General features: G+C 41.0%; 4 protein-coding genes across 5 annotated transcripts; 3 read left to right on the forward strand and 1 right to left on the reverse strand.

Moving 5' to 3' along the window:
- The first annotated feature begins 8,421 nt into the window (after nucleotides 1-8,421).
- snapc5 (small nuclear RNA activating complex, polypeptide 5) lies at nucleotides 8,422-10,717 on the forward strand. The gene is made up of 4 exons (XM_031867445.1): nucleotides 8,422-8,562; nucleotides 9,113-9,240; nucleotides 9,327-9,407; nucleotides 10,166-10,717. Exons 2-4 carry the CDS (start codon nucleotides 9,151-9,153, stop codon nucleotides 10,355-10,357), a joined length of 363 nt encoding a protein of 120 aa, XP_031723305.1. The 5' UTR covers nucleotides 8,422-8,562; nucleotides 9,113-9,150; the 3' UTR covers nucleotides 10,358-10,717.
- A 1,269-nt stretch (nucleotides 10,718-11,986) lies between these two features.
- On the forward strand, nucleotides 11,987-16,455 carry lctlb (lactase-like b). Its single transcript, XM_031866205.1, has 13 exons — nucleotides 11,987-12,156; nucleotides 12,248-12,408; nucleotides 12,507-12,594; nucleotides 12,696-12,805; nucleotides 12,902-13,030; nucleotides 13,184-13,279; nucleotides 13,404-13,458; nucleotides 13,557-13,718; nucleotides 13,799-14,076; nucleotides 14,216-14,342; nucleotides 14,444-14,643; nucleotides 14,804-14,867; nucleotides 15,971-16,455. Exons 1-13 carry the CDS (start codon nucleotides 12,030-12,032, stop codon nucleotides 16,084-16,086), a joined length of 1,713 nt encoding a protein of 570 aa, XP_031722065.1. The 5' UTR covers nucleotides 11,987-12,029; the 3' UTR covers nucleotides 16,087-16,455.
- Nucleotides 16,238-20,924, reverse strand: zwilch (zwilch kinetochore protein). Of its 2 annotated transcripts, none has more exons than XM_031866194.1 (18): nucleotides 20,892-20,924; nucleotides 20,527-20,569; nucleotides 20,323-20,415; nucleotides 19,855-19,997; nucleotides 19,534-19,724; nucleotides 19,337-19,416; nucleotides 19,109-19,264; nucleotides 18,890-18,961; nucleotides 18,707-18,800; nucleotides 18,559-18,611; nucleotides 18,372-18,471; nucleotides 18,190-18,269; nucleotides 17,936-18,092; nucleotides 17,799-17,827; nucleotides 17,585-17,721; nucleotides 17,392-17,487; nucleotides 16,883-16,998; nucleotides 16,238-16,771 (listed from the first exon to the last, which is right to left on the reverse strand). In XM_031866194.1, exons 3-18 carry the CDS (start codon nucleotides 20,401-20,403, stop codon nucleotides 16,683-16,685), a joined length of 1,674 nt encoding a protein of 557 aa, XP_031722054.1. In that variant the 5' UTR covers nucleotides 20,404-20,415; nucleotides 20,527-20,569; nucleotides 20,892-20,924; the 3' UTR covers nucleotides 16,238-16,682. The 2 variants fall into 2 exon arrangements, with proteins under 2 accessions (XP_031722054.1, XP_031722050.1); XM_031866190.1 differs by having other exon boundaries at nucleotides 20,754-20,900.
- A 421-nt stretch (nucleotides 20,925-21,345) lies between these two features.
- Nucleotides 21,346-22,626, forward strand: rpl4 (ribosomal protein L4). The gene is made up of 3 exons (XM_031866229.1): nucleotides 21,346-21,420; nucleotides 22,172-22,343; nucleotides 22,493-22,626. The coding sequence occupies exons 1-3, from the start codon at nucleotides 21,418-21,420 to the stop codon at nucleotides 22,609-22,611; spliced, it is 294 nt and encodes a 97-aa protein (XP_031722089.1). The 5' UTR covers nucleotides 21,346-21,417; the 3' UTR covers nucleotides 22,612-22,626.
- Nucleotides 22,627-22,666: the final 40 nt, after the last annotated feature.

Consider the following 22,666-nt stretch of genomic DNA (forward strand, 5'->3'; position numbering starts at 1 on the left):
AAGGGCATGTAGAACAGAGCCGGATCTGAAAAATGACAGGAAACGGTACAATGACATCAGTCATGGTACAGTGCAAGGCCTGTTGAATGAAATGGAGAAGTCAATGAGCTTCTATAACGCCTTTTAAAACATGGAGCACAACTCTTGACTCCAGTTGTGAATTAAGGAAAGGACATATTTCATGCAACCGCAGAAGAAATTGGAGCAGAGTTGGAATCCATTCAAGACCAACATCACCCCCTAATATGCTGTGACTAATCTGGCAGTAATAGATGTTGTTTTCACTTCTCTCTTCTCAAAGGGTTATGGTTTGAAACTAAAACGAAACCAACTTATTTTGTGCTGTGCCTATGATCTGTATTATTCAAGTTGATTTAATCCAGTCAACAGTCAACTGAATGACACACACTGTACCCACAGTCCTGTCAGTGCTCTGAGTGCAGGCTGTCCGGTGTTGAAAAAAGGTCAATATTAAATCGTAGCCCCACCCTGAAGGCTCTCTCTAACATAACAATCCACACCAGGACTTTGTCCACATTCTGTGGTGCTGCTCCAGTTACCGAAGTTGTAGAGCGGAGGAAAAACTCTCAGGCCTAGACTCACCTCACCGGGCCAAGAAGCCCACAACATGTGAGAGCTGAAAACCCAAAGAGTGATCATTTGTCACGGGTTGTTCACACGTATGGAATGTCTCAGTTTGTGCAGTCAGAATATCAGACAAGATGGGTGGTGTTCCTTTAGCAATCAGGGGAGCTCTCGTGTCGGCCAATCAAAGTGAGCAGAGCTGGTGCTACAACGTTCACACGCAGCTGTGTGTTCCCTGGGGTTACACTTCGGCTGCGGGTGCTAGACCTCACGGTGGAAGTGCCTGTAAATAAATGGTTTTGTCACTGTGTTCACACATTCCTCCAACCAATGGGCCAGCTCCGCCTTATTCGCATAGGCTGCCATCCTCACAGCTGACGGCTGACATCACCTCATTACATTCATATGGACTTCACAAAAGGGAATGTAGCAATACTCACAATGTAATGTCACCATTTAGGTGACATGGAAATGGCCAACAGTTATCTATTCAGGTACAATTTTAATAATTTTTAGAAGGAACAGTTTGACATTTGGGGAATGTGATTATTTTCTTTCTTATCGTGAGTTAAATTAGAAGATTGATACCATTCTCATTTATCTGTCTGTCAAATATGAAGCTGAGTGAGCGTTAGAGTTGCTGGTAGGTGGATTTGTACAGAGTCAAGCTACCAGTTTCCCATTTCCAGTTTTCATTTTAAGCTAAGCTAACTATGGCTATAGCTTCATATAAACAAATGTGAGAGTGGTATCAATTCTCATGTAACCCTCAGAAAGACAGAGAATACGCGTTCTCTTTAAACATCACTATGACCATGTGGAATGCGATAGGTCGCTGCGTGCCTCCGGCTGAAGTGGTAGAATAGGAGGAGAGGGCTTGGTTAATGAGAGTGAGGATATCAGGAGGAAAAGGCAGCCGTGCAGTACCTGTGCTATGGTCTTTCAATGAGGAATGTGAGGAATGCCCAAAGCTCTGAAGTCAATATTTGCTTTAGATGAAATGATAAGAACAGCTCAGTTCCTCACCAACTGCAACTGGGATGCCTGCCAAAACATTGAGCCCAAAGGAACTAATTCTAACCTGCAAATTACCTTTAAAACATGGCACACAGTCCCACACAGACAAACACTGATTACACTCTATTAGAGCCGTTGATCACAGCCGGTCCAATGGGCGTAATATGACCTTGTGTTGTCATTTGTCCTTCGTCCTTGGCTTCACTACCTCAGACGTTCATTTTCCCAGTGCTGTACTGAGCCTTATTTCACAACTTCTTCACTCTTTTTGGGTTGTGGTCAATAGGGTCAAAAGGATTTGTTTATTTTCGCCTTTCTCCAAAACATCTTTCACCACATTTTGTAACCTGGCAGTGGGATATTTGAGATTGAAAAGGCTCACTAGAAGAGAAAAATGAGCCTGCAGACTTAATAATAATGAATCATTATGAAAAGAAAAAAGCGACAGCAAAAAGGAAAACAGTGGATTTCCTTTTGGCTGGTCTGACATTACAAGGATGTTTACCTTAGGGTACCAAGGGAGGTGAACTACGCAGACTAATACAGCAGGATCAGGAGAGAGAGAGAGAGAGTGAGAGTGAGACAGGAAAATGTAATTAATCACACAACTGTCAGTGGGCCTCGTCTGGTGGAGGTGTTCTTGAGTTCTTGGTTTGTTTGTCAGTCTTGAGAGAAAGGCCAGTGGAGCGGCAGTGCTGTGTATGGGTGGTCAATTAGTTTACAAACTTCAGCTGTGACAGAGATGTTCTCCTCAGCCCCAGCCCCAAACTCCCTCCTGCCATCCCTGACCAAACCACATCATATCAGGGCCCAAACCTCATGCCGTGATCTGAGGCATTCCCCGGGCTGCAACATAAAGAATCTCCCTCGATTTAGCTCAACCTAAGTCAACAGCCTTTTGCTGTGGTTACATTGGATTGCCTTACATCCAGGATCTGCCAGTGCTTTTAGCCCCTTTTCAGTTTTCCTACGCGTCCGACTTATGTCTGAGAACCAGACCTCCACCACTGTCACTCTGCTCTTTCACTTCCCTGGAATTACAACATGTTGCACATCCTTTCCAGTTTCACTGAATGTACTTAAACCTCTATGGATGGATCAGTTTAAGGATAAAAGCCAAACAAGAAACCACAGAAGCAGACTGAAATCAAATCTGAAGATGGGATAAATATGCTTTCCTGAGCGTGTCATGAATAGGGCACAGAACCAAAAGTGTCTTCTGGTACGCAACTGCTTCAGATAATAAAATGCTGACGGCAACAATGAGCAGGTTTGCTTGGCTTTTACTACACTTGCTTGACAAATTACATAGGACAGCATCATAGCTGCATTGGGCACCCAGCCATACATTTACACACTCGTGTGGGTGTTGATAGACAAAACCCACACAATGGATCGTACCACACTGCTGTGGGTAATCTGGTGATTAACACTATTATCAATCATCTTCTGTGATGCAGTGACAGCATGCCCACTGGGATTAAGCAGCTAACGGATTTAGTGTGAAAAGTTTCAATACACAAAGATCTTAGACAAACCGGACCGTTTCTTTACATCTTCCCTTAAATGTAGGGGACATTTACACACTGACACATCCACGTATTCTCCACCAAAGTATACCTTTCTGTCTCTGTGTGTACGTGCAGAAGATTGTGCTGATTACAATGAATGCGCTCTAAATACATTTGTCGCGCTGTGTGTACGTGACAATTTGCATGACTGTGTCTGTGTGGGAGTTGAGCACAGGAAATGTAAAGGTTAAGGTAGCTCCTATGAAACAAAGGCTCCTCCGCATCCCCGCGACTTCTTTCCTTTCGTACTGTAGGCGCCTGAGACTCCTGTCCACATCATTGTAACGTTTAAGAGGTAACATCCTGGAGCTGCCACCCCCACCTTTCCCTTCACCTCCTATAGACGGCGTGACCTATAGTGTATCACAGTCGTGTAAAACATCAGCTAAAATGCTCAACTTTGTTTGACACAAGCAAATTTCAGAGCAACGCTCTTTTAAGAGTGGGCGCTTTGTTCCTGAACCAGAGGCCAATGACAAGCAATGCTGGCCTTCGTCTAGTTCTCCTCAGCTGTGATTGCAAGAGAACCTATGATTCCCCGGTGGATCACCGACTTCACAAACGCCTCACTGCTGTTTTACAATCTTATCTCTCTGGGAATCAGCTTACAATCTGTATCATCATCATCTTCCCTCCCTCTCTCCTTCTACATCTGTCATCCCTCCTCTTTTTCCATGCTTGTACTCTGTGTTTACTGCCACGATTGAAAATTGAGTCATAACTTCCTGACGGCACTGTTTAAAGGTCACCCCCCCCCCCCCCCCTTCTTCTCTCTCTTTCTCTCCATTTTCCCAGCCTCCTTTCCTCCCCCTCTCTCTTTTGGGAGGCCCCTCATCCAACACGCCCAGCACTGCATTCCACAGACGGTGGGACCACCTTCAAACGCTGCACATGCACCACTGGCGGCGACACGTAGGGCGACTGAGCCCCAGCCTCAGCTGCCACCAGGCCTCAGCACTGGGCTCAAGTCCCTGCCACGCAGCGCTTTGATTGGGGGAGAAATTGCAATGTAGCAGCAGCAGAGTCTCCGTGATGACAAGGAAAAACAACTGTAGCTCCGAAAGAGCAGAATGATAACAACACAGTCACTTTCATTCTGCTGAAACCAGCTCCAAGTAAAAAGCCTCATGCCAGAGTGGGGCCTCTCGTGTCTGTGCTGGGAGGATGGCAGCTGTGATCGTGGGGCGCAGGCCTCAGAGCACCTATTCGTCTGACCCCCAAATCCTTAAGGTCTAGTACACCGACACACGGCTCCAGTTTCACCCTCCCAAGGCTCACTATGAGCTTGGCTCGCAAAACAATAATGTTCTTGTACATGGTCACACACCACAACATGTAAAATATACAGTGCTGTAATGAGCAGTCAATGAGTCCATAAGGTGACAGACACAAATTCAAAGGATTCCAATCTTGACTATTTCCCTACTAAAGATTGACTTATATCTTTGCAAAGATCATGACGCATTATATATTTAATTTCACTTCTGAATGCAGTGTACAATAGTACACAGTAGTCATTAAAAGGGCCACAACTTATTAATTTTTGATACAAGCTGCAACAAGTTTTAAAATGTATCGTTACGATAGAAATGAGTCCTCTAAAAATCAATAATGTACTGGATGTTTTAATTACAATTTACCCCTAAATAATTACAACATTGTACGATGCAGTATAGTAGAATACGTGTCTTAAAAAATAATTACACTGCTGACTATAAAATCTATATATTTGAACACACCTGAGCACAATTCAGAGCAGTATTGACGAACTATACTTGATATCTGACCTGTATCAGAGACACGCGGACGTCCTCTTGTCAGCTCCCATAACCTGCTCTGCTGTGTTTGATCTGGGAGTGCTGCTGGGTCAGTGGTGGATGGTGTTACTGCTTCTCACCTGAAGCACAGACAGACAACATACAGTTTTTATACCAAGTGAAATAATAGGCCCAATAAAGATCAAGATAGCAGTGCAGTCTACGTGTGAACTAAAAAAAAAACATGCAGATTCACAGACACAAGAGCAATGAAGTGAGCTACTTCTCATCTTGATAAAATATAAATAGCACATGAGTACTGTACACCAACTCAATGTTTGTGAAAATAATCAAAGAATTTTGGTTCCAGTATACTTAGAATAAAGCAATAATATTATCAGTCAAGCAATATCTTTCACCACATTAAATTATTGTCTGTCTATCACACCAATAGAAGATCTTTGGTTTTGGAAATTTGAGGACCCTACATGCTACAGCTGTCCTGCTTTCATGTGTGTGTGATCAGAGACAGGTAGGCATACGTCTCTCCTGTCGGCTGGGCTCCATTGTTAGTCTCCAGTCCTGCCCGCCTGCTGTGATTATCAACTCACACATCTGGATGGACTTAGTCAAGGAATCCTATAAAGAACCTAATGGGCTCTTCTAACATTTTTGAAGACTGATTAAGAGCCGTTTCAGAACTTGTTCACATCAATGAGTTCCATCTGTGATTTGTTAAAGTTGTCACTGAATTAGTTATCTACGTTAGGCCTACTTGCTCCCTGTCACCGTAATGAGGGTTTAGGGATTTAGGGGACACTTGCATGCTTTCTTAGTAGTATGCAAGGCGGCTGAATATTTGCTGATGGGGAGGGTCAGATACTTAAATAATAAACATGGAGGGTTGCTCCATCACTGTCACACTGAGCATACATGGAAAACAGTTGTTTCTGTACCATGAAAACGATCCCAGCTTCCTTAGCATACTTGAGGATGCTTAAAAACTCTGACAAATAGCTTGTTGTCTTAAGTCTTGTCTTCCAACAAAATGTATTCTCAAAACACGTTTGCAAACTTTTGTCATTATTAGGTGTCAGTCACTTTTAAGTAAATTCCACTATCTGGAGTCACGCCAGCTTGAAAGGCAAAATTTACACCTTGAGTATTATTAGCTCAGTTACAGCCAGCTCACAGTCTGGCGAAGTAGCAAGCAGGACACGCTTTTAAGGCCATTTTGGCTTCCAATAGTGTGACCCTTGTGTTTTATGGGGGAGGCTAACACCATGAACTACATTTGTTACAAATTAGGCTTCCTAGTGCCGTAAAGTTGACACCTGCCACTTCAAAACTTTTCAAAAAGAGGACGGCCGTTGATAAACGGCTAGAAAGAAAAAGCTAAATTAATACACATTCATTAGCACGGCTGGCTAACTAGCATTAATGTCCACCTGCTCAAACCACTGCAGATTAATATTACTTAGCTACAGGCACTCAAGGTGAGCCATAGCTTTGCCTAATATTTAGGCTTGTGTGGCACAAACTATTCAGCTGGGACCAGCAACAGCACAAATTGTCGTGCAGACTTCCTTTGTAACAACCCTAACAAGAATTGAACAACTCGTTAGCTGCTACAGGCATTCGTCAAGTATCAGTTATGACGTAACTATGAGGAAAGCGTCGAAAGTGCGCCTTTGCGCCTCGCGCTGTGACGAAGAACCCACGCAACCAATCGGAACGAGGCAGGCAGCCAGGCACGGAAGTAAAAATTGAGGAACATTGAATTGCATTGTTGTAAAATTTTATTGACAAATCATCTGATTTACTTCAAGAATTTAATTTAATTCAACATTGTTTTATTTTTATTTGAATCAATGAGTACTTAAGGACAAGTGCAACAATATGTCTTCCCACAGTTACGGCCAGAAGCTGTCTCCTCATGGATAGCTAATTTTAATGGTTGGTTAACCTTTGATTGGGGTAAATACATTTAGGTTTGGGTGTCTTATAGTTTAGGGCAAGGTTTTTGTCACTGACCATAACTATAGTGGCATCTATATGTTTGGAAAACATTAGCTGCACAAAGCACTCAAAAAAGGACAATGACTACAACACATTTAAAGCTCCAGTTGATGAATGGACCCGATCAATGGCAGATGAACTATACTTCATGCACAGACCCAGTGTGCTCTAGTGGTATTGTGCACATCTGTTTACCTCAGCATTTTAATCAGTTACCAAAAAAAAAACAATACAGTCAAGTTCATGAAGTGAGCCACAAAAACTATCAAGCATATTTACAACCGGGTAATGTTGATAGTGATATGACTAAACTTTTATTTTGTTCATCACAATGTAACATAGCTTTGAACCTGCAATAACTAGTTTATTTTTGGCCACCTGTGGGCAGCAGATTCAGCTTGGTGATTCTCTGGAGGTTCATAACTGCAGAGACGTTGTCACATTGTTCTAATATTGCCATTTCACACATTGTAAATGGAGAAAATTCTAACTGTAACCGCATTAATGTTATCTTTTCCCCAAATTATTGGCGCATAAATACCTTATAAAAGGCACCAGTATTCATTGCCAGTCATCAGAGATTAAAAGTAACTAGATTTACTCGAGTATAGTAATTTTACTTCACTACATTTATCTGACAGCTAGAGATACTAGTTACTGGGCATGTTAAGACCATATATTTGCAAAAAATAAGCTCACAAATATGTAGTATTAGTGTAATTAGTGTATTAGTGTAGAGTGAATTGTCATAACTGTTAGCTCCACCTTAACTTCCACATTAAAATGCATCAGACACCTTAATGCATCAGAAATAATATAATAAATATAACACTTTTGATACCTGAGTACATTGGACTGGCAATACTTTTACTTCAGTAAGAATTTTAATTAAAGTAGGACTATTATTTGTGACACAGTATTATTTTTGTTACATTGTTGTGGTGCATTTAAGTAAAGGATCTGATCATAGTACTTATTTCCCAAATGCCAGCCATTGACATAAAACAATTGTGTTAATTAGAGTATGGTATGAATCAATGAGGGACACGTCGCGCCCAGTCAGGGACAGTGCATTTTATTTTTCAATACGGGAGTGGTAACCCTACAGTGCCGGTAGGAGTCCCTCAAAGGGGTAGGCGGCCAATACCATCGTTTGACCACAAGGTGTCGACAAAGTCAACGTTGCTTTACAGTTACCGTTGCCTTTAGGTGCTTCTCGTGATGTCGGATTTCTGGGTTTATATGCATGTGAGTTTTGGATTATCTTTAAAGGCATGTGTTGTGGATTATTTTCGAATGCAACTATTCATCAAAACTATGATGAATAGATTTTGTTTTAAAAAACAAAGATACTGCTCACACCGTCCTATTTGATACACCCTTCGTTCCCGAAACCAACGTTTTAACTTTTCCGACAGTCTTTAAAGTAACAATAAGTCCGGATATGACCGCATAACCACAGGAACCAAACTTCAGCTAGTAACGTTAGCTGTGTCCGTAGCATAACAGCTCCGCTATCGGAATTCAAAACAAAAGCTGTCGGAAGCACGTTATCTTGTTCATCACCGATTTCGACGTTAATATGGAGCTGTAGGCAGAATTTATAAATAAAGGTAAAAGTCTGAGTTTCATTCTTGTACATGTGGAGAAAGAATTATTTTGGGGGTAATGTTAAGGTTACCGCTAACGTTAAAGTTAACGTTATTTAGCTACATTGTTTTTCCTTAGCTAGCAGTAACAGTCTATAAACGGTTACTTTTTTCAATTTGACACAAACGTTGATCTTTCTATACTTCTATGATTGAAGAATTCTATATTTTACGATTAAGTACTTGAATTGTAGCCCACTAACGTTACAGTGGCAGGAGCAGAGTTGACGAATTGTCGTGTTGTCTGCAATCTATCGCTAGATAAGTGGGACATGAAGAGGATGAAACCGCAAACTAGCTAATGCTAACCTTCCCCGTCATATTCCACACAGTTTGGACTAGCATAGCGTTACTAGTTAGACTCCTCTAATGAGTTTCGTGAAGATTGAAGTGACTTGCTGTCCAACACACACATTTTGACAGGTTGAAAACGTTGCCATCCTCATCCCCTTTGTAATCAACATCAAATCTGGCATGACACTGTCTCCCTGACTATTGATCGTTTGCCTTTCAGTGTTGAGGAATGGTCTGACTGCAGCAGCACCAGTAAAGATGCACAGCCGTCTGCAGGAGTTGAAGAAGGAAGAGGAGACTCTCCTCAAAATCAAAGTCATGCTACAAGACCAGCTGAACAGGTTGAAGGTGAGCGAGAGAGTTCACAGACTGAGGTTGTGTCAATGTTTGTGGTCCCTGTGGTTTACATATTGTGTATTCACTCTGTGTTTCAGTTTGAAGAAGGAGCCTTGAAATCGATCATTAGTGCTCAAACAGAAGAAGGAGACCCTCAACGATCTTCCCCAGAAACTGAGGTGAAGCACTGCCACAGAGAACATCAGGGACTACCCTGCTAAACACTCAGGAGTCCCCATCTGTCTTAAGATATTCTCAGTAATAGTTCTGCTTGTGTTTGTTGATTAATTCACACTTAAGCTGGCTTGTTGAAATTGAAGATCAGATGTAGTCACTACTACTAGTACTCTACACTAGTCTTGCATTTATATTTCTACACAAAGGCCAGGTAACGCAACATAATAACCTTAAGATAGGAGAATGGTAAGCATGCATTCATCTGATTAATATAAGGCCCCAGTTTACATACAGTAGGACCAAGGTCTACACAGTCATGTCACTTTTAATCCCTAAACTTAATCTGATTCTTCCGGTGCACGTAAAAGCACTGACTAAATCATTTTGGGACTGTTTTTGGTTTGATTGTTTTAGTCAGAAACATATGAGCCTTCTAAGGAAGCTTGTTTGCGTCATTCAGCGATTGAGATATTGAATTACGTAAATAATAGGATTTTTACTTTGTTTACTATATTGATGATGTTCTAAATGCAAAGACATACTACTCCAGCTAGACGTGCACTCACATTTTTTACTTGTGTTTTGTCATGAAAATATATTGGTTCCCAGATTAATGTTAAATAACGTAATTATGTTTTATTAAGGATGTTTCCTGTTCTCATAACTGTTTTTAAAGTTTTGTCTTGCACACAGATTTCCTGCTTTTTTAAGATTTCATTTCAAACAGGTTCATGTTTATTATTTGCTTTCTTTGTTTCAGGTTCATATTAACCTTGACGATGAGAGCGAGATCAATCAAACCAAACTGCTACTGAACGCCGCTGTAGATTTTGATATGGAAGAGGAAGATGATGAGGAGGAGGATGAAGAGGATGAGGATGATGATGATGAAGAAGATGACAATGAGCTTGGGTTTGCGCCTGAGGACGATGAGGAGGAGGATGATTACTGAGATTCTCAATATTTGCACCACTGAAGAAGAACCACATGTAAACGGACATCTGTTGATTTGTTTACCCGTTTATCACTTATGGAGTTTAATTTATTTGGATGGAGTGAGTTACACTTACAGTTTAACATGTGCGTGATTCCAGGCTTGTCATCCACAACATGGTAGAATTCATGTGTCAAATTTTGTGAGAAATGTCTCACTAAAATGCAGTAAGACAGTGTTATTAGGTGCCTATAGTTTACTAGACATATTGCATTTCGAGGATTAGCATTAAAATGTATGGCTGGGCCATATAAGAAGATAGTGTGTATGTACGAGATGATAATTGTAAGCACAAAATAAAATGTTTTGCATAGGGTTCATCTGACTGATCTGACATCTTTTACAATGTACACTTGTTTTTCAGATGTGATGAATGTTTACTTATTAAGAGGATAAATCAGATTTTCGATTATGTAAAATTGTTCTAACCTGACCCAAGAGAATGGGTAATGCAGTGCAAACACTTTCTACCGGCAAACCATTCAGCATTTTCTAAACAGCTAAAACAATACAGTGAGCCTCACAATACGGCCAGCTTTTACAGTGACAGCAGGGACCGCTCTGGAGAAGGGTGGTGCTACAACAGGCAACATACAATAGAGATTGCACCAATAGATATATTCAGCTTTCTACATGCTGTGCTGTTCCAGGAGAGCTCCCATTCACCCGGGGACTTGAGCTCAGCACACGCACCTGCTGCAAATTAATTCTTCATAAGGCACACAGGTAATCGGACATCAAATACCGGACCTAGGGAATCAAATGTTATGGAGTGATGGTTATGGATTGTGCACGAGTAATTTAAAAGATAATTTGCAGTCAGAATACTTAAAAGAAAAATGCTTTTGTGAGAAATTCTATATCTTGGAAAAATCTAAGGTAAACAGGACTGTGTTTAATTATTAGTATTCATAATTTGTAGGAATTCTTGAGACTTTTTAGGTTATATGTCTACCATATTTCTGATTCAAAATTCCCAAAATGTATCACAATGCAATGTCTTCAATTTAGCATTTCCTGACAATGCATATGTATCACGCCGATTGCAGAATTATTAGACTATAAAACTGGCGTGTGATATGCTCCTGAGTGCCTGGACGCAACCATGACAATGTAACAAAGCATTCATTTCATTATAATTGTCAAATGATGAGGTAATAAAAGTTCCCATATTGACTTAAAGTCCGCATGTGTTGAAAGTTTCATCCAATGTCATGTGATTGTGCACTGTAAATATATCAACCTCTCTAACATTAACTTTGCTTACAGAGGTGAAACCGTAGTTTGTATGGGATCTGTCTGCCTCAGCAGGATGAGCTCACACTCCATTGAGTTTGAAAAGGGGTGTTTGGCTCTGCGTTAGGGATGCAGGCCCCCCCCGTAGTCCATCATATTGGATGCTTTCACACCGTTTGATGACAGTGACTATATCCAAACTTTTTTTTTTTTAACAAAAGAAAGGTGTAAGCATGTGTGTATAGGTGTCTTAGATACAACAATATGTTTTCTCCAGACCAAGCTTGTTATTGTGATAAAGAGGTGATGCTAAATGGTTCTCCTCTGTGTGCAAACGACAGTAAGGGACTGGAGCAGAACCAGACAGTGACTGTGCCGCAGGCTCAGGAGTACCATGCTGCCCCGCTGTGCATTCAGTGTGTGTCATGTGTTTGTGTTGGTGCTGTGTCTGTCTTCGGCTGAGGACTTCGACTGGACAAAGAACGGCCACAGCTCCTTCTATTATGGCACTTTTCCAGCTGGTAAACAAAAATTGCTCTTTTGCTCAGTGGGATAGTGGCAGTACATTTTAAGAGCTGGTTATCTGGTTGTTGCCATGTATGTATTTATTAGGATTTTCGTGGGGTGCCGGCAGTTCAGCCTATCAAACAGAAGGAGCCTGGGACAAAGATGGAAAAGGACTGAGCATCTGGGACGTGTTCAGTCATAAGAAAGGCAAAATCCAACAAAATGACACCGGGGATTCCTCCTGTGAGGGCTACCACAAAATCAAGGTGGGGTGATCAGGTGTGATGTGTCTGAGAGATATAGAGAACAGAGGGGGTCAAAAATAAATCTGAATATTTCACTCCATTGTCTGTGTGTTGTACAGGATGATGTTTCTCTGATAAAGGACCTGAAGCTTAACCACTATCGCTTCTCCATATCCTGGCCTAGACTCATCCCCACTGGCATAAAGTGTAAGTAACTGCTGGTAATTCAAACTTTTTGGAACTGAACTGGCATAAATGATTTAATTTGTTAACAGCTTAAACTATCGACACTTAAATACCATTTGCAGCTGACCATATAAATGAAAAAGGAATACAGTACTATGATGAGCTGATTGACCACCTGTTGGAGAGCAAGATCACTCCCGTTGTTACCCTGTATCACTCGGATCTTCCACAGGTTGGTATGCAAAACACTGATAATCCCTAATGTAAGACCTTTTGCATTACATGACTATTCTTCTTTACCGAGTTAATGTACTCTTTGCTTTTCTAGGTCTTACAAGAGAAATATGGTGGATGGCAGAATGTTAGCATGGTCAACCATTTCAATGAATTTGCAAACCTGTGCTTTGAAAGATTTGGCAAACGAGTCAAGTACTGGATGACTTTCAACAATCCATGGGTAGGTTGAAAATCAATGATTTGCAGGTTTTACATTCACACCTGCCTTGTAACATATGATTCGTCGTCATTATAGAGCTTGGATGTATATGTTTCTACCTGTTATAAGTACTCTTATCACACTAATACTCCATAAACTGCGAACCTGCTTCAGTCTGTAGCAGTTGAAGGCTATGAGACTGGTGAGCATGCTCCTGGACTGAGGCTGAGAGGAACAGGGGCATACAGAGCTGCCCATCACATAATCAAGGTGAGACAATATGTATATATATATATATATATATATATATATATATATACAGTAATAAAAAACAGGAATGTGCCACTTTGAACTGAAATGTAAATCATACTCATAATAGCAATCTTTTTCATAGGCACATGCAAAAGTTTGGCACACTTATGATACACAATGGAGGGGGAAACAAAAAGGTAAACAAGGTCAAACTCTTGAAAGTAACTTAATTCAATATTTGCCTCTCAACAGTACTGTCTGTCTCAGTGTTGACAGCTCTTGTCCTCACCTGCAGGTCTGGTTGGCATCTCTCTGTCTGCGGATTGGGGAGAGCCGGTGGATATCAGCAACCAGAAAGACATTGAAGCAGCTGAGAGATATGTCCAGTTCTACCTGGGCTGGTTTGCCACACCCATCTTTCATGGAGACTACCCTCAAGTGATGAAAGACTTCATCGGTAAGTTGAGTTGTAAGCAGTTAATCTTGAAGTAATATTTGGTGTTTGGGGAATTAACTAATCACTACTTGTGTGTACAGGAAGGAAGAGTAACCAACAAGGCCTCGGGACGTCCCGCCTGCCCACATTTTCCTCCCAAGAGAAGAGCTACATCAAGGGGACGTGTGACTTCCTCGGCATCGGTCATTTCACCACCCGCTACATCACCCAAAAGAACAACCCATCAGTTCGTAGTAGCAGCACCTACTTCACTGACCGTGACCTGGCTGAGCTGGTTGACCCGCGATGGCCTGACCCCGGGTCAGAGTGGCTCTACTCTGTGCCGTGGGGTTTCAGACGTCTGCTCAATTTTGTCAAGGTGACTTATGGTGAATAGTGAATCATGCAGAACAGGCTTGTTGACGTTTGTGTGGAAGCTGAAATGATCTTAGCACACTGCCGCCCTACTTAAATGACATGAAGGCAACTCATTGCATATTGATTTGTTCCCCATCTAGTCTCAGTACGGAAACCCAATGATTTATGTGACAGAGAATGGAGTCTCTGAGAAGATGTTGTGCACAGAACTGTGTGATGACTGGAGGATACAGTATTTTAAAGACTACATCAATGAGATGCTGAAAGGTGAATGGGCTCATACATGTCTTGTTTGGTAATTTGGGGCAAATGTATTCAAAGTCCAATCCAATTTTTGCGGTTAACTCTTTCTCTGTGGTGCCACTCAGCTATCAAAGATGGAGTCAATGTGAAGGGCTACACCGCATGGTCCCTGCTGGACAAGTTTGAGTGGGATGAAGGGTACTCCGAGAGGTTTGGCTTGTACTATGTGGACTTCAGGAACAAAAACAAGCCCCGCTATCCCAAAGCTTCTGTCCAGTTTTACAAACGCGTCATCAGCTCCAATGGATTTCCCAATCAGAGAGAGGTAAGAGACATAACGTGATCACTACAAAGTCCGGCCTCTCATCCTTTCCAGACACACTTTTGAGATAATTGTCTAAAAAAATTAAGATTAATTGGTTAATGCTCTATTGTGCTACAAAAAACTTGTTTTAGTGGTGATATGCGATTGTAAATCCTTGCAGGTTGAGAACTGGAGGAGGAAGGCGGTTGAGATGTGTTCCTCAAGCAACCAGCTCCTGGCTGCAGGTCAGTTTGTCTAGAGCATCGCTGTCCATGTTTATCAATGATCAGTGGTGAACAACTAGCTGGGGTAAACAAATAAAGATTCTATAAATAAAAAGAAATATCCAAAGCATTGTCAACATTTTTTAAATGCAAGTAAGATCAAGAATTGACTTGAATATGTGTTGCTGCACCTCAGAAAAACACATGAACAAATTATTAGCTAAAAAGAAAAATCTCGAACAGAATATCTGAGATTTCTACTTTGTTTGCCCCCCCAGCTAGAAGAAAATCCAAGGAACATGCAGAAATGCCAAAGGTTTGGCCAGTGCATGATGAAGTTTAGAACTTGAGGGTACATGTCGTCCATTAATGTCCGTTTTTGGTTGTTGTTGCTTTGTGATTGTGCTGTATTAAATTTGACTAACAGAATAAGCCTCTGCAGTTTAACACTAAGACATGCCTCTGAAACCAGCTTGTACTCCTTGCGTACAGTGTGCAACTATGTCTTCATTTATCTGAAGTTTTACTAGTGTGCTTGAATCTAATCTGCAAGCAGCTTTGACAAAAACTCAATAAGCATAAAGCTTATCTGTGGACTTGTGCCCACAGGGTGTTTCACAAAGCAGGATTATATATGAAACTGTCTGATGTATTAGAATTCAATTTAGAAATGAAAGATTCAACATGAGGTTACAGAACATTATTCAGCCATGCCGGTTGATGTCTGGCGATAATAAATACATTTTCGAAGATTTGATTTTAAAAAGTTGTCTGGCGGTGAAAATGCTGCTTTATGAAATATTCCCCAGTAGCTTCATGCAGTTCTCAAAGGGTTAAAGTGTCGTTAATCAACTGTGAGTACTTTCTCTTTTTTTTTATTAGAGGAACAGCGGAGTACTGCTGCCAATATTCTAAGACTTATACATGGTAAGGAATCACTCATGCTCACTATAAATGAGATAAAGGATGATTTGATTTAGGGGACAAATATTAACCCTTTGAGTGCTGTGCTTGAGCATCATCACTCGCTTCGTGAGCAGTGTCTGAACTACGTAATAATGCTGGTGATTTGTTAATGTACGTGTGTGTGTGTGTGTGTGTGTGTGTTTGTGTGTGCATTGCAGACCCTTTGACCAGCCACATGGAGATGGTAACTGAAATTGTTGTTCCCACTGTTTGCACACTCTCTATTTTGCTCAGCGCCGTCTTCCTTATGTTCCTGCTGCGGAGGCGGAACTAGACAGTGTGCATGTTTACAATCACAAACATCAATACACACACTTACTGCAAGTGCTTCATTTCTTTAATGGATCATGCGTGAACATAAATACATTATTTGAACTGAATTTCAAGAGAATTAGCGACTTCATTAATTTGATGTGCATATAGAACAACATTGGTTTAGCCTTTTATAATAAGTTTAGTACCACACACTCAAACAGTGTGGATAGCCCTGCAACATGTTGGATTTTCTTATTACAATATTGCTGTGGAATAATACCATCGCAAACAGCCCTTGTGATCTATTGTACTTTGTGTTTTGAGTTGTTCCACAAAAACAGTCTTTCAACTGCTATATTGAACATAAAACAAATCAGCAAATGTGATAATAAAGATGCATTTAGAAAACCCATGGCAGCGTCACGGAACGGAAGTTTTTTTATTCAAGACATTTGACAAAATGACAGTATATCAACAGAAACATAGACTTTGTGATGTGGTATAAGGTAATTTGGCTAGTTCTTCTAGCGTTTTTAAAACATGTTAATCGCTGATGAGAACATCAAAAATAACTATTAACACCTCCTTTGTATTTAAGTGGTGCTCTGTGTAAATTCAGGCAAAGTTGACGAGGCTACAGCACACCGTGGTGGAGAAGAAGGCAGGATTCTCACCGTCCTCATTCACGGTTTCATTCAGGTAATCTAAAGACAGAACAGTTAAAGAAGAAAAATGTTATCTGTACTTTACTGGGATAACAACCACTTGTAACTATATGGCATGTACGATATTTTAGAGTGTCGCATTAAGGTCACCTGTTTCAAAGATAACATGATCCACCAGTGGTCTGTCACTGAGCTGAACGGATGTCCTGACCTCACGAGAACCGTGGCCACTGGACACCTCAGCCCCCCACAGGACTGGCTGCTCTCTGTGGAGCACACAAACACGAGGGATGAGACAATAGCCCGTGTTAAACCTTCACAGTTGGCACTTAGGTGATCAAAAAATACACAGGATACAATGGGTTTCAATCACAGGCAGACACGCATGACCACATAAGGAGAACTGTGTGGAAGCAAGTGTGTTTCTCAAAATAATAAAGGCCAGTTTTTAAATTCATCAGATCATACCCGACGCAAAGTGCAAATGGCTCGCACTACCTTTCTCCTACTTTCTGTTTCACTTTGTCGACACTTTTGTGGGTGAAACAAATGACTATTTTGTGTTAAAACATGAATGTAAAGACAAACATCTCAATTTAGTTTACCATTTTCTTCGGATGTAATGACGCAGTAAGTGTGCAAAGGGTTGTATTCCTTACTTCTGGTAGAAATGGCTGATCAGTGTGGGTTTGATTTGCAGTTTGAATTCATGCTCCTCATCATATGGGTGTGTTTTGTAGTGCTGCAAACATGACCTAAGGGGAAAGAAAAAGTGTATACTTTAATGTCATCTTTGGGAAAGAACATTTTGCATCCTTATACATTATTGGCAAAAAAGGCAAATTAATTTACTGTGTGAGAAGGAAGAGCCGGTCGTAGGGCAAACTCAGGAAAGTAGTGCAGGTCACTATTATCTCCAGTAGATGGTGCAGTTTCCTGAGTCGGATCACTTGCTCCTGCAGATCAACCTCTGTGCTCAGGTAATAACACTATGGAGTCAAATATTTAAACTTAGAATATTTTGTTAACCGTCATCACAAAATAGTTGTCAGTAAAACCGTCTTACCAAGTGGTTAAGAGTTGTCAGTTCTTCACCTGAGGGGAAAAACGAAGAACAAATAGTTTCAACACCACTATAAAACTTTGAAACACATATAAAGGACAGAGTTATACGGAGCTTCAGAGTGATGTTTAAGAGGATACCGATGAGGTAGTTGATGTAGTCCTTTCTCATCTTGTCCAGACCCATCTCCAGCAGCATGTGGACAGGGGTGACACCCGTGAGAGACACATGGTCAATCTGCTGGTGGTAAGACTGCAGGATGAGCTTGCTGAGGGAGCTGCTGCTGTCTCTGTGAATCTAGAGGAAATGACACAAAACCAAATGTTTTTACACAAAACATCCCTCAATCTTTTCTCAGCAATAAACAGTTTAAAAGAGCTGCCTCATTTCATACCCAAGGTTTGATGTCACCGTATCTTAGAGCTTCCGTGACCAATTTCAGGCAGTCTCCAATGTCTTGATATGAAGTCACACCTGTAATGAAAAACAAACAAATGGAGGAAAATGGTTGTCACTGTCTGTTTGTAATGCTAAATCAAGTGAATCCTAGTTTCCTTAATCGAGGAGCTGACTCACTCTTTCTCAAGCGAACCCACAGCTGCTCCACAAAATCCAAATCGCCTCGTTCCAAGAAAGACTTGAAAATGTCGGTGGTCTCAGTTTTAGGCTTTGTGGTCTTTAAGAAAAGATGAAGAAGCAAGAAAGCTACCACATTTATTCTGAAATGAATGAATCTGTGAAAAGTCCTTTTCTTCTATCATACCTCAGCTTTTTTGGCAGCCTGGTCCTGTAGTGTATTTGCAGTGTCCTGAAGCTCTGAAAGACAAATGAAAAAAGCGAAATAATATTCTTAACTAACTGTTAGCATTAAATCGTAAGAAATGTGCATTGATTTAAAAAGAAGCAGATACCTTCTAGGAAGGCTTTGGTCAGATTTACAGCTGACAGGCTTTCCAAAGGCTCCACCCATTCAGTCTCACCAGTTCTCAAACCATCAGCAAGAGTCTGAAAGAACAGGAATCGGAGATATTTCGATGCCTATTTGTGTGATGTTGCCCACGGTCATTCATGTCAGATCACTGTGGGCCACCAACCTGAAGAAACTCTAGCTCCCTGTACATCTCATTCATCGGGCTCTTCATGTCCCCGCTGGCAACTTTGATATTCTGCACATGAACAAAAATAATCAAGCCAAGTACACAAAATGCACCAATTTATTCTGTATTTTAAATGGTATTACAAAATGATATATACAAAGTAAGTATTTATGGTCGAGAAAGAGTATCTTTAGAATGTGAATGACTGGTTCTTACCAGTGTTGCTGTAGAGGACAGGGGTGGGGTCTCAAGGATACTCTCCACATGGCTCCATTTGAAATCCACCGTCACACTACTCTGTGACTCAATGATGGTGTTTTCAACAACAGTGGAGCCAAACAAGTTGAACCTGGCACTGCCTTTGATTGCCATCTGGAAGCATTGACGGATGTAAGTGAGTGAACATTCATCCACACCGACTTACAAGGAAGGATGCACACTCACCGAGGACGAGTGGTGCCTCTTCTTGTGCTCTTGTTTAAGCTCGTCTAAGGTTATGAGGGATCCTTTGTCCACAGTTGAGCCTAACATAATTTAAGTTGGAATAAAGTAAATGGCAGAAACCTCAAAATCACACAGGAGATAAATACAAAAAAATATTCACTATACTGATAATGTTTCAATAATGTTTCAGGCTATACCTTTGCAGGTAACAGAGTATAATTTGACACCAGACACTCGATTGCCCATGCAGACCGTTTCAGCTCCAAACCAGGTTGTTCCAGCTGGATCAGACATGTCACATCGCACCCATAGAGGGTGTAAGGCGGGGCTGTTGTCCACAGATGATATATTAGCATTTTGAGATAATGTGTACCAAGACAGCAACTGCCTGTAAAAATAAAAAGGAAAGGAAAAAAAGTATTTTGATTATCATCAGTGTATTACTTACTCTGCTTATGCAATCCTACTCTGTGCACTTTCGTCATTTGGATGAAGAGTTAAACTTCTTAGTTGGTCACCTTGCTTTCATGATCGTGAGCGGCTGTGGTCCCAATTCTGTCAGGAGAGCAATGGCATCAGCATTATCAGCATTATCATCGTTGTCAGCGCAGTTTGATGTCTCAGTCATTGGTTGATCATCAGGTTCATATATTTTTGGAACCTTGAGAAACCAAGAAATAAAAACAAAGTTAGTTAGTGAGGTGTTTTAATAAAATGTTATGATAAAAAGGATACCTGTGGGTATCTTGAGTTATATCCTTTGCTTTTACAATGATCTATGTTTGTAATAAACTATTATTTTACCAACATCAACATGTCAAAAAAATCCTAGGGTAACTGGTACATACACCAAGAAATCATAGACTTCTGAAATGCAAGACAATGTCCATGTGTTTATTAAGTTATCATGTTACACAGTAATACGTGTGTAGGGCTTACAGACACCCTGAATATATTCAGGGAGTCACAGCATTAACTTTACTCACAGCTTTTTCACAGATGAAGACTGGCTGGTTGCCACAGTACATATTCAGCACAGGGACTCTGTCTCCATTCATCTGTAACATTTGGATGTCCTCCTAAAACCAATCAGATACAGAAACACCATTATTCATTACGGTGTAACATAAATACATATGCATACATACACCATATTACGACGGATTTTACTTAAGATAAAATCTAATTACCTCATATGTACATGAGTCGTTGCCTTCCTCATCTTGAAGAGACCTTCGATCAACACATAACACACACATAAATAAACCGTACCTCGGCAAGATAAGTCGAATAACTAACACGTAAAGTTAAGCTAAAGGCTGACGACTCGTCCACTGTATAGCGTCCATTTGACTTTATCTAAAAAGCTAAACAATTGGTAACGTTCGCGAGGTTAAGCATCCACAAGTAAACTCACCGAAGAACATTATAAAACTCCTTCGCACTAGATATCACCGTTGAGCACATCACACAATCACACAACAGACCGCCTGTTAAAGAGCGATTCACGTGGATAAAATACAAAAGAAGTTAAGAGAGGTAAACGGGCTCCTACTGTTGATGTTTTGACTGTCGCGCGCTCACTCGGGCGATGGCGTCATGGGGTCACAGGTCATCATTTTTTTCAGTTATACGTTTTTATATCAGAAAATAATGATTTAAGTCAGAAAAGTGTTTATATGATCTCAAAATACGTGAAATGTAAAATGTTTTGTTTTAAATAAAATTATGTTTTATAAAATAAAGTGTTTCTTAGAAAATAGTTCCGCCTTTACGTTCATACTGCGCCAACATGGCGTAAAGAAATAGTCCCATTTGAAGCAACTCACTTTAATACGGTTTTGTTGAGAGCATTTGATTGACAATGCGAACACAATTGTTTGATTCAATCATATACATTTTGTAATATACATTTTGCCGTGGTAAGCACAACAATAGTGAAAAACATCAGTCGGCGGAAGTGATATTCGTCGAGGCGGAGGCTTAAAGCATTCAGGGTAACGTACCAACTTCCTTTTTCACTGTGGCCGCTAAACCGTGAGCAGTGTGGTTCCCGGCGAGCCGAAAAATAATTACCGAAAATGGTGAGAGAATACACTCAGATCGTTATTAAGACGCTATATAATACGTAGGCTGTGTCTCGTGATTTGTACGTATCAAATAAACCTTGGTTCGTTGTCTGTGCGAAGCTTGAATTTAGATTTATTAGAGCAGTGAGGTGGAATGCTCCCGGCTAACGAAGCTAACACGAGGAGCCATTTTGGATATGTAGCGTTAGCTCATTAATTCAACCCAGTTACACGTGTGGCTGTCGCCAGTGTTGGATCAGGAACACGTAGCTTAGCATATGTGGCAAATTCACAGGGCATCTCATGTTACATTTTCTTGTCCTAAATGTCACTTGTGGTTTTTAAGTGTAGTTGTGCTCTTTAACAGCGCTCACACCGTCTGTGATAAGACAACGCAACGTTTTAGACTAGCTTGCTAAAGTCAGTCACGTTAGCATAAACGAGCTAAGCTAGGAGCAGCAGATTTCTCCGACACTGTAAATACGTAATGTTAATAAGCAGTCCCCGTTGATATTGTCAGTCAAATACGGGGTGCACCTAACTTGATGTACACGCTGCACCGAGTTGTATCAAACTGTTTTTTAAGTTGGTTTACAGTTTGTCGGCCTAGACACACCAGCAGGTCCGATTGCTTGTTCTAAGCACACATTGTTTTAAATGATTGATATTCTCCCGACTAAAGCCACTGCATCTAATGGTATTCATTACCTTCTCTAATCCAACTTATATATTTACCTCTATTTTAAATGTTGCTTTTGTTTCCTAGGCCTGTGCCCGACCGCTGATCTCGGTTTACACCGAGAAAGGAGAAGCTGCTGGCAAGAATGTCGTCTTGCCTGCAGTGTTCAAGGCTCCAATTCGCCCTGATGTTGTGAATTTTGTGCACACCAACATGCGCAAGAACAGTCGCCAGCCTTATGCAGTCAGTGAACTGGCAGGTGAGTGTATCCGTCCTCATTGAACTGGCCTGTTGACCATGACTGACCATCATAGTTAATACAAGATTTTTAGATAGCGACTGAGCTCGTCCATTCACAAATCTGACGTATTTTGTTTGTAATTTAGGTGTATGTTTCTCTTCTTACAGGCCACCAGACCAGTGCAGAGTCTTGGGGTACAGGAAGAGCTGTCGCCCGTATCCCCCGTGTGAGAGGTGGTGGTACTCACCGCTCTGGCCAGGGTGCTTTTGGAAATGTATCCTTGTGACCAAAATTTCAGCTTTACGTCTTAATATTGTGAAAACTAGGACAGGCACAAGACT

Source organism: Anarrhichthys ocellatus, unplaced genomic scaffold (genome assembly GCF_004355925.1).
Source record: "Anarrhichthys ocellatus isolate YVR2014 unplaced genomic scaffold, GSC_Weel_1.0 scaffold2, whole genome shotgun sequence".
Classification (NCBI taxonomy): domain Eukaryota; kingdom Metazoa; phylum Chordata; class Actinopteri; order Perciformes; family Anarhichadidae; genus Anarrhichthys; species Anarrhichthys ocellatus.